We start from the raw sequence: 11,930 nt of genomic DNA, 5'->3' as shown, positions 1-11,930 counted from the left end.
GAGCGGGTCACGTTGAAATCACAAGTGTTGTTCTAAAGTTGGAGTAAAATCAAACATCATCAGTGTAATTAACGGTAGCTGCTTAGAACCATAAATTTGGGCACTATAAGCCATTCCTGGAAAGGAATAAGCACATCATCATTGCTATTCTAACCTCCCAGAATTGACAGTTTGACACTAGGGTGTGACGTTGACCCCCCATACCCTGTTACACTTTTTCTTTTTCTGGATAAATAGTTCCCCCTTTTTCTTATTATCATTACAATGATTCAGATCATATCAAATCAATGTGACTAGCTAGAGAGTTTGATCACTTCTTTTGATGTAACTAGTACGTATTTGATTTTTTTTTTTTTACATCCAACTAATTGTCTTACTGAAATGATCTGTTTTAAAATAAAATGTATTTGAAAAATCGTTGGAACTTTTGCATTGTATTCGAGCAGGAGATACCCTAAATAAATATTTGATTTAAGGTTTGAGAATTGATTTTCGGTTTAAAATTAATATTAAATATGTTTTTATATGTTTAATTTTATATTGAAAAATAATTTAAAATTAATTCTAGAATTAAAATAATTTTATGTCAAATTCAAAAAATTTATATCAAATTTTATTTTTAACTTGATTTGATGATAAAATATTTAAATATAAATGATATCATTTTAAAATTAATTTTAATTAAAGCATGAGGGGATGAATTCTTTTGCCAACCTGTGTTTGAGTCCCACTAATGATAAATTGTGATTTTATGAGATCAAATCTTATACTTTAATTAAGAGACTTGGTGAAAAAATATTTTTAAGATTGTTCCGCTCTATCACTTTGATATCTTAATCAACTTCCACACATTAGATTCCCATCAGAAGTTACACATAGTAGGTGGGTTGTGTGACTCTGTACACTGCTCTCTTTCTGACAAAGCAAGGCAAAAAGTAAAATAATGTTACTAAATTAAAATTTCAATTACATATTTCATATTTATGAGTGGTAATTGTAAAAGGGTGGTTGCGACTGATGATGCAAAGCCACTACATAAGGCTTGTCCCAGCCATTTCCCGTTGCTTGAACTCTCATGGTGGTGCCAATTTAATGAAGTTGGTGAGTAGGTAATAAATGTGATTACAAATATACTGCAATTCCCTGAAATTAATTGCTTCTGGCTGTTTTCAAACGCACATTCTCAAGCTTCTCTGCTGAATAGAGGGAGTGGTCCTCATTCCTACTTGTAATGAAATCATTTCGACAATGAAATTGCATGGAAGTGGTAATGAAAATGGTACACAATCTAACACTTCATCCCAAGCTATAAGTTTTTCCCCCTTCTCATTTAATTAACTTTTGGTTTTTTCTCCGAAGTTTGATTACAAAATAAAGAAAGATAACCCCAAGCCAAACGACTTAAGCATTCATAGAGCCAAACATGCAACCAAAAAAACATAAAAAATGTTATACTCTATTTCTAGGAAAAAGGGAAAAAGAAGAAGGAAATATAGGTTAAACTGAACATGTCCTCTTAATTCTGTTTCTCTTTCACACTCTCTCTCTTGTAAGTCAACCTACTTAGGCCAAAAAATAAAATAAAAAATGCAACGTACAAGAAGTACATAAAACCAAGGACCTAAGCTAGGTCCCCCCGCCCCAGCAAAAATCCACCATCTTTCTTTCCTTCAACTTCAATTCAATATCTTCCCAACCCCATGACCGAAGATTCCATCAAAATTAAGCTGAAGGGCATCAAAGTAAATTCTTCCTCATGTTTCTTTCGCTTTTGCCCACTTCACCCCATGCATGGATATTGGAGGAGCATCATTTTGGTACTAGCATTGAACACGTATGATAGCGTAATACCACCAAAAGTCTCCATTTCCATTTATGTACCAACTTGAATAAATCTCTCTTCTCTTTTGCCCCTTGGCCAAACCCAAACATCAATTATGATTTTTTTTCTCCCTTCCTTCCAATATCTTTCTTTTGATGAACCCTTTCTCGTAGTGTGTTTACACTTAGCCAAAACCAAATTAATACTATTAAATTATGAATTTGGTTGCGGCAAGTGTGAAGGAGCAAGAGTAGTTCTATGATTTGCCCCAGTTTCCCAACACTGTTCAATGTCTTCGGCTATTCTCTTTGCATCCATGGACGCACCTAGTAGACCCTTTTTGGTAAAACCAACCGCATAGAGCCCATTTCTACCTTTCCTCCCATTTGGAAATGGCCTCCTAGGGTACCCATCTTTCTTAGAGAACATATCTTCTTCCTACACAATTTTCCAACCACTTAAGTGTATTAATATTTTTTTGCTTTATAGTACCAATTTCAGAATTCAAAGTCATTCAAAAAATAATTTTGCTAAAGTTTACTAACTTGTTGTATTTAATAGTATATGAATTTAAATTTAAGAGAAGGAACGGGTAAGTGTCTTGTGTCACACCTTAAGCCAATAGGGCACATTGCTTTTGTAACCAGTTGCCAATATGATTGCATCATAATTCTCTGTCCTTCCATCCACGAATTCCACAGTGTGACGTTTAAGTCGCTTAATGGCTGGACGTACCTACATCAAAATTTGAGTTTGACACACTCAGATTTTCATTTGTGCGTTGATTTCAAACAAACCAATCTAAGGGAAATAATTAACCCCACCAAACGTGATCAAAACAATGATTAGTGATTACTGAACGTCTTTTGTCGACTAGCTTTCGGATATTTTTTATTATTAAACAAACCAAAAATACTCTAAATCTTGTGCTTTCCGCCCACAATTTGATTGAAAACGCACAATGATGGAAAATCAAAATCTAAGGGGAAAAAAAAGAGAGAAGGGAACACAATAAGGGGGTCATTTCATTAAATATAAAAAGGAGGGGGAATTGAAAATTAGTTTTAATGTGGCACTTGATGAAAAAGCAAAAGAAAAAATTAGGTAGCACCATTTAGAATGAAAAAGCATGTTGTAAGTGAAAAATAAGATAAAAAATATAAGATTTGTTTAGTGGTTAAAAAATGGAGGAAGAAAAAAGAAAGAAAGGTCATGGGTTCAAATTCTTGACTGAAATTTCTAACAAAACTAATAAATTAAGATTTGTTGATCAAATGAAAAATAATATCTTTGTTGAGATTAAAAAAGAAAGATGAAATTGATTTGATAAAAAGGCAAGGGGGAATTAGTACCTTAATGTCTCCACCTTTAATCTTGGCAAGGGTACCCACATCTAGCACAGGGGTTTTTCCTGAAAGGTTTTTGAGTTCTAAGGGACCCAAACGAGGCCTATCCAATCCCAAATGAGAAGTGTCACCAAGCAGAAGCCATGACACCATTAGCAAGAATCGATCGACAAGTCGCATGGGTAACCACTTGAGCAACCACATGGACAACCCGAAAGTTGATTTTCCCAGCATCTCTCGTGGTAGGACGTGTACCTTAACCAAACCAAACCACGAACAAAAATATTTAACACCAACAATATTAATTACTGGATTGTAAATTGTAAACTGTAAAAAGTTATAACAAAACAACTTCAGTACCACAAAGAATTAAAAATAATTAAAAGGTGGGAGTTGATGCACGAGAACTTTTACCTCCTGATTTTTTTGGGAGAACACTCAGAAAAATCGAATCAAGAGAAAAAGAAGTTTTGGGTTCAAAATAATGAAAATATCACTGATCACACACACACCTATGTTGCGCATGCTTAATTAAAAATCCAAGAAAGTGCAAGATCAAGTTTTAAGACTCGTGTTTTTACCTCAAAAGAATATTAAAAAAAATGTGAATAAAAAGAATATAAAATTAAAAAGCTTCTGAATCATTTTTTAACAATCTATTGGAACTTGAAGCCGATCGATACTAGAATGAAGCGAGGGTTTGATAATTTGTGTGAAGTTTGTGTGTTAGACTAGAAAAGCCAAATTTGTGGATATCTAATTACATGAATCTTAATTGGACTGATTCCTTTTTGTTTTCAGAACGAAGAAAAAAATGTTTGCAATTTCGTTTTTCTGATAGTGAGATAGTGATGAGTAATGCAAAATTTTAAGTACGAACCTTGAAAACTATATTTTACGAAAGTTTTTTTAAAATTTTTGCATGAGAAGAGAAAAAATTTAAAAGAAAAACATATCGTTGGTTTAATTTGCAGAGCAAACGGTGTATATTTCGAAACATGACAAAAGTCACAACAACACAACACGATTAAAAAAAGGTGGAAATAAAAAAAGTGGGCGTCTTGTTGCAAACGAACCTTTTTCATATTAAATCAGAAATTCCAAATAAGGAGGGACATGAACTTTTGGAAAGAAGAAGAGAAAAAAAAAAAAAAAAACAAGCACAGGTTTTTCTTTCTTGTTTTCTATTTTTTCATAACCATAATTCAAAGGCGAAAAGATGAGTGAGAGTTAGAGTTCTTACTGTGTCTCTAACCACAAGAGAAGGAGTAGCATTATGGTTGCAAAGATCTAAGCACACTTCCATCCCCGAATTCCCACACCCCACCACCAAAACCCTCTTCCCTCTGAACTCTTCCCCACTCTTATACAAGCTTGTGTGTTTTATAGGAGCGCCAAACTCCTCCACCCCTTCGATATCCGGCACCACCGCCTCCGCATTCTCTCCGGTGGCCACGATCAGCCACCGGCACATGTACTCCGTCGTCTTCCCCACCTTGTCCACGCTCTTCACCCGCCACAAGCCGAGTTTGCCGTCAAACTCCGCATGCTGCACCGTCTCATTGAACCTCGGCCTAATCCCAAAACTCTCCGCGTAATTCTCCAAGTACTGTACAAACTGTTGCTTTGAAGGGTAATTTGGGAAGTGAGAAGGGAACCCCATGAAGGGAAGCTCGCAGAATTGCTTTGGAAGGTGAAGGCGTAAGCGATCATAGGTTTTGAGCTGCCATGGAGATGCTATGCAATTGGATCGCTCTAGTATCACGCTTGGGACACTTTTGTCCCTCAGACATGCTGCTGCTGCCAGCCCTGAAGGCCCGGCTCCTACTATCACAGGCCCATGAACCCACACGGTGGAAGAAGATGATGACGAAAACGACGATGACGATGACGACGACTTGTTGTAATTGTTCATGAACAACGGGTCATGTGCTTGCTTTCCTTCTATTTCTCTCAAGAAATATTCCATGAAGAATGCAATGAAAAAAGAAAAGGAAATTGAAAAACAAACAATTCAGGTCTCTGGATATATCGGAGGATTAATGAGTCTCAAACAATCGGCCCACCAGAGATATCTGGAGAACTGAAAAAAGGAACAGGTTCAGCTTGAGACAGAGAAACGGGTAAGTAAGAAGAAACCACGTTGGAGAGAAAGCTGTTTCTCTCTCTCTCTCTCTTTCTCTGGCTCTCTCTAGTCTTGATTTGTAGAAGGATTAGGGTGAGCTGAGGGGTAATTTTTTGGTGCCTTATCCGAAGGAGGATTTGGCCTGTGTGAAAAATATTTCCGTTAAAATTGGAGTGGATTAAGAGGGTCTTATCCACTAAACAAGAATGATAATTTCTTCTTTTCTCTCTCTCTCTATGTATGTATCTAGTGTGTGAGTATGGTATGGTTCAATATGAAGGAGGGTTAAGCGGGAGGATGAGCACCAAGTACGGGGCTAAATCAGCATTCATCACAGAGAGAGACTGAGAATGATGGGGGATATCTCTTTGTATATATATATATATATATATATATATATATATATATATATTCCTATTGCATCATACAAGGAATTTTATATGGACCAAATCCAAGTGGTAAAAACAGAAGCAACCATGGTGGGGACATTTTATAATACATATTTATTTAATTAAGTAGTATATATTTGTTGGTTTACTGTTGAGCTTTTTAACATAACTAATTCAACATCATACATGAATTATTATAAAGAACTTAATATTTACATTATAAAATAAATAAATTTATGATACATGGTGGGTTGTGTGATTAAATTTCTCTATTGTAAATTATCTGTTTTTTTATTCAATAAAAAAAGTAGTATATATGTTGTTATTGATTTAAATTAAATAAACTAAATGAATGCACATAGAAATTAAATCACAAAGTTTTGTAGGCTAATTAATTAAAGTTGGGCATTTTACATATTTAACCCCACATGGAAACGACGTCACTGTATTCGTCAATATTAGGGAAGATTCATTAAGAGTAGATTGCAGAAAATGATTATTCCTTTTCAAGCTTTTGCAACTGGTTAACAGATCCAATGTGATACCAGTTTCAGTTAAAAAGAGTTAGTTTTAACAGACAATAACTAGAAAATAGCAGTTGGCGATAGTTCTCGTTGGGCAATAGTGACTCAGCTTGGCTGGGTGGTTTCTGAATTCTATCCGAATTGTAACCACGTCAGTATATTTTTATTTTCCATTTTCAAATACAGTCAAAGATTGTATATAACTATTTAACAATTGGGTGATCTTATGAGAAACTATTTAAAATAGTTCCTGATTTTTATAAGAATTTTTTTTATCTTCGATCTGCTGATTAATTTGGGAGGTTGGAACAAATGCAAGAATTTTTTTAAACAGAAATTATTCTTTTATGAAAAAAAAAACTGTAGAAAACAGATCTACAGATCTTATATGAGAGTAGAGTGGAAAATCTAGAATATGTAACATACATATATTATTAATATTTAAGTCATGTGATAATTTTAAGAAAATCACATAACTTTTTTAAAATCTTAAATTATGTGTTTTCATTTTATCATTTATGATAAATTCTGATAGTTAATTTTATTTCACTACTCTTTAAAAAAAAAGTAATCTCAATGAATAAATTAACAACTACTTGATAGCATTACTCATCAATTATTGTATTAATATTACTCATGTTAAATAAAGCAGGGTTATATATGTTTCACAAAACTAACTCAAAAATTAGTTGAAAACTGAAAAATTAACTTATTAAGTTATTAATGTTCATTAAAATTAATTATTAAAATATCTGAAAAATATAAAATGATAGAAAAATAATTAAACCATAATTTATTTTTAAAATATAACAAGAAATATGAATAAATATATCAATCATAAAAGTATAAGAAAATATAAAAAACTAAAAATTAAAAGTTAATATTTCAAAAAAAAGTTAGAAATTATTAAAAAAAATTGCTTACTGAACAACCTATTAAATGGGTTTTTCAGTTAATAAAAAAATTATAAACTAATTAAAATGTCTTGTCAAACAATTTAAGTTGACTAAAAATTAGTGGATACTTTTGAATTTGCTTCATTTAAAGTGAAATTATATACTTTGAAAAGTAAAAGTATGTTAATAATCATTAATTTTTTAAGGTTTAATTATTATTTTAAACCCAAAATTTAGGGTATATATTTTTTTAGTCTCTGAAATTTAAAAATCATCAATATTTAAATTTACTTTATATCACAATTAAAATTATTTATTATGAATCTAAAATAAATGTCTACATTTAATAATATTTATTTATTTTGAATTTTAATTATAATATATATATATATATATATATATATATATATATATATTCAAAAATACTTATTTATTGTGAATTTTAATGATATAAAAAATATTTATTTTGTGCAATGTGCATACTAAAATAATATTGTATTTTAAAACATAAACAAAGTGTATTGGGCTCCTTTTAAATATGGAAATAATAAAATACATTTTACGATTGATGATTAAAACATGAACAACTGATAGTATGAAAAAAAATGCTAACTGAAATTCCAGGCATATAAGTGTTTTTTTAATATTAGACATAAACAATTATCAGAACCATGTCACATATTTTATTATCAAATTTATTTAATTACATTCTATAAAAAAAATGTTAAATGAAATAATTATTTAAAACTTACTATTCAAATAAATTTAAAAAGAAGAGAGGTATCCAGCACTTTTTGTTACAAAGAATTTGAAACTCTTACAATTTCAACAGATAATAATTGCTTTGTCCGAGCTTACATGTATCCCTATCTATTAAATTATAATTTTGAATGAGAGTGACTTAATTTATCCCTTTGTTAGATTTTGAATTCAAACTCGATTTCTGTTGATCCACTGATTGTAGATATCTTCTCTGTTTTGATTTTAAGTTTTTTTTTCATGAATTGTGTATATTGCCCTATCCATGATACTCGGTAAACTTTTTAAATTCATTTTCGATAGACAAAATTTATATTAAGAGAGACAAGTCTTTTTTTTTTTTGAGGAAATTAAAGAGAGACAAGTTTAAAGAATAAAATTTTACTAATTTACAGTTAGCTTATGATTTTTTAATGCTCACAAGAGTCCTCATAAAACGATTAAAAACAAAGCAAAAGTAATAATTAAAATATTAAAATTTCTATTCGAATAAACTTTGCGTCAGTTCAATCTGGCTCGATGGGTTTGGACTTGGTCAAACCATCCAATTTGTGACATCTATGGAATATACGGGGAAAATGTATATAGTCTAAAATAAGCAAATCATAATTAGCTTCACCAGTTCACCCTTTGTAATAAAATCATCCCAAAAATATCTTTTATTTAAATGGGAGTATATTTTCAATAACCATTTTTCAATGAAAGGTAGTAGTTAAAAAAATAATGAAATTAAATAATATTAATTAACTTATATTTGAGACGAGAAAGTATGTATAAATATTAGAAAAATAATAACAGATGTTTTATTAGAAAATTTTGAAATAATTTTAGTTTTTTTTTGTTTGTGTTACTTCCTTAATAGAGACTAATTACTCTAGTTAAAATCATGTTAATGCTTTTCAATTTTCAAACTAAATTAAAGCTAAAATTTATGTAGGGTCACGAGAAAGCAATCATTTGAGTTTACTGTCAATTGACAAACTCATTAAATATATAGTAGATACACATTCCCTTAAACTCCCCAAATCGCCAATGAGTGGCCTAATCATGGAAAAGGATATCAAGAGAATGAATATACGCAAATGAAGGCCATATAAATAAATGACATGGAGAAAAGGAGGGCCACCTTGGACTTGACATTATAGACGGTTATTATCGAAGAGAAGTTTTTAATGATCATGCAGTTTAATAAATGTAGTTTAAATAATAAAATTAATAATTGTCGATAAAAGAAACTAGTTTAATAAATGTATTTTTTAGGAAAGCTCCTTAATTATTATCACGATTTTGTTAATATTAACCTTAATATACATGTTATTAACTAGTACTTTTAATTACTTAAAAGTACTCTTGCTAGCGAACACTCTAAAAATATTAGTTAAAGAAGGAATCTATACAATTTTTTTTAATCATAAGTCACGTTTTGAGTGTATTGAAAATTACAGTAGTACGTAGTATATTACCAATATTTCTTACTAAAGAAATTCACTTTTGATTCATTAATTAATATCTTCATGTTTTTATACATAATTTAAAGAGAGAGAAAATTAACACCGAGTTCTTCAGTTAATCAAATTAATAAACAAAATTTGTGCTATATATAGATTAAACGAAATGGTTATGAACTGGTACGTATAGATATATAGAACAAATGTCTGGCTATGAAGATATATATAGATATATAGAACAAATGTCTTACTCAAGTATGTATACAACAAAATGAATTGTTCTACATCCTTTGTCGTCCAATCTCCATCAAATTAAGTTTATTCGTAATGAATAGGAATTGCACATGCCTAGAAATTTGAGAAGGGGAAGCATACTCTTGTGACAGATAGCTACATGGGTCTATCATTTCTGTGTATATTTATTTTCCATTCCTTCCCAATTACTACAACATACCCATGAGAAGATATAATAGATTGAAGATAAATTACTACACATACCCATGAGAAGATATAATAGATTGAAGATAAAAGGAAAGAAAAGATTACAAGTTCAAATTCTTTCATTCATATTTTAACAAAACTAACATTTATCCAAAAAAAAAAATGCACATACAAACACAACCCTATAAGAAAAGGAGAATTTGGCCAAATGTGATGGCCAATTTAGACCTGCATACAATATCTTTGTCTTTCGGGAAAATATAGTGTGCTGTTATGTGCATTTATACATGTTTTGACTGGCTCACTCATCATCAAAGTGAAACAATCATACATTTTGTTGGATACAAATGGATATATAGATATATGACAAAACAACGGTGTTGTTTAGTAATAAGGATAATAGTAACATGGTAGTTGTACAATTAATGCCACAGTTTTGTTGAGAGTAGAGAGTAGGTGAGAGAGGGATGGGGCTTCTTGTCCGTAGTCCTTTGAGGTTGACAATTCTTGGCCAAAATATTAGCACAGTTTTTATTCTTCAATTCAACATTCAAATTATTTAGTTGTGCCATCGGCTCAACTTTTAATCAGGGGATGAGAGCTTGAGAAATTCTTAGATCATCTATTTTTGGAAAAACTAAAATTTGTAGTTGCGTCATTGGCTTAAATTTATTTTTGTTAGAAAGTGTCTTAATTGTGGATCCTCTGTCTCTCCTTAGTTGTGGCCTCTTGTGGTAAGACTTAAAACGATATAAATGAGTGTGGTTCAAAGTTTTTAGGATGCGGTGAAAAATTGAGTGAAAAAAATATCATCCGTCGATTTTAAGTAGGTAAAAGTTGTAAAAATAAAAAATCTATGTAACTAAAACAAACCTCTTCCATTAATTTACAAAGTTTTTTAATTTTTTATGTATATCCCTCCACTTAAAATTAGAACTGTATGTTGTGCAATTCAAGTATAAACGGATTGGTTTCATTATCGACAAAATTTTTTCTGGACAGGGTTTGGCTTGATCACAACTTATGAGGCTGGGATGTAGGTAAATTGATTTGATGTTTAAGCTTATAATTAATGAACGTTTCGAAGACAAATGGGCAAGTGATGAATATTATATAACTATTTCTCAATAATTTGTATCAACCTAACAATTTTTTGAACATTGTGAAAATAATTGAATACAACCACACTTCTCACCAAATGACACATCGTTTGAGTTATATCAACTTAATATGCAACACCGTGAGATATCCATTCATTCTTAATTCAGCTCCTGTCTAATTTAGAGGGTTAAAGTTCTGACAGTACAATTTTTCCCGTCACTGCCCCAGAAGATAACTGTCGTCACCTCTATATATATGACACTCTTCCAAACCAAGCAATTCGAAACAAAGGTAAAGATCAGAAAGGTAATGCCCTAAAAATAAATATGAGATCGGAACCCTGAAGTAGCACTTGTGCTGAATTCACAGGATATTCGTAATGAAGCTTTCTTGCCCATGAAAAAAATGATAATATGAAAATAATTTTTTTCTCGTTATTTATACTATTTTTGAAGTATCCCACTATCCCAGCATGAAAGTTCTATGACACAAGGGGTTGAACTGGATAAATTCTGTCTTACCTGAACTAATAATTATTTAATTAAATACTCGGGGTATATACAGACCCCGCCTTTACCTAAGCACAATTAATATTGTCGGATAACTTTAATTACAACAATTGGTAGGTTTATTACAACTCAATATAAAATAGTGTGAAGTGAGATTTCATATGCAACCTTTTTAGGTCTTCTAAAAAATGCATATCCTGATACATAGTACACACTAATTATGTTAATAAAGCTATCATCTTGGAACGTTCATGCGGGTAATTGTCATCCTTGTAGCCACATACAACAAAAATATTGAATTAGGTCGATTGAGTACGGTTTTATTCTGATAGAATTTAATCAAATCCCTTCGTCAACCTGATTTCTTGCCCTAAGCCTTTAATCACTGATGGCTGCATTATTTCTGGGGGCCGGTATTTAGTATCATTTGTTGTTCTTAATCCAACAACACCACACCATTTTTAGCCTTTGACGCGAGTGCATTAATTTGACATAATATTTTAGGTCAAACAATCATTTATTTTATCAACGGAAGTTCATTTATCGTTACTGTTGCGGATAATATTTAAA

At 31.2% G+C, this 11,930-nt stretch overlaps 1 protein-coding gene across 1 annotated transcript; it reads right to left on the bottom strand.

Moving 5' to 3' along the window:
• Nucleotides 1-1,303: 1,303 nt before the first annotated feature.
• On the bottom strand, nucleotides 1,304-5,640 carry LOC114415106 (indole-3-pyruvate monooxygenase YUCCA6-like). Its single transcript, XM_028379643.1, has 4 exons — nucleotides 4,412-5,640; nucleotides 3,175-3,423; nucleotides 2,435-2,557; nucleotides 1,304-2,260 (listed from the first exon to the last, which is right to left on the bottom strand). Exons 1-4 carry the CDS (start codon nucleotides 5,135-5,137, stop codon nucleotides 2,036-2,038), a joined length of 1,323 nt encoding a protein of 440 aa, XP_028235444.1. The 5' UTR covers nucleotides 5,138-5,640; the 3' UTR covers nucleotides 1,304-2,035.
• Between the last annotated feature and the right edge of the window lie 6,290 nt (nucleotides 5,641-11,930).

This window comes from Glycine soja, chromosome 6 (genome assembly GCF_004193775.1).
Source record: "Glycine soja cultivar W05 chromosome 6, ASM419377v2, whole genome shotgun sequence".
NCBI lineage: Eukaryota > Viridiplantae > Streptophyta > Magnoliopsida > Fabales > Fabaceae > Glycine > Glycine soja.
Note: the sequence above shows the minus strand (reverse complement) of the source record. Positions and strands in the feature narration are given on the sequence as shown.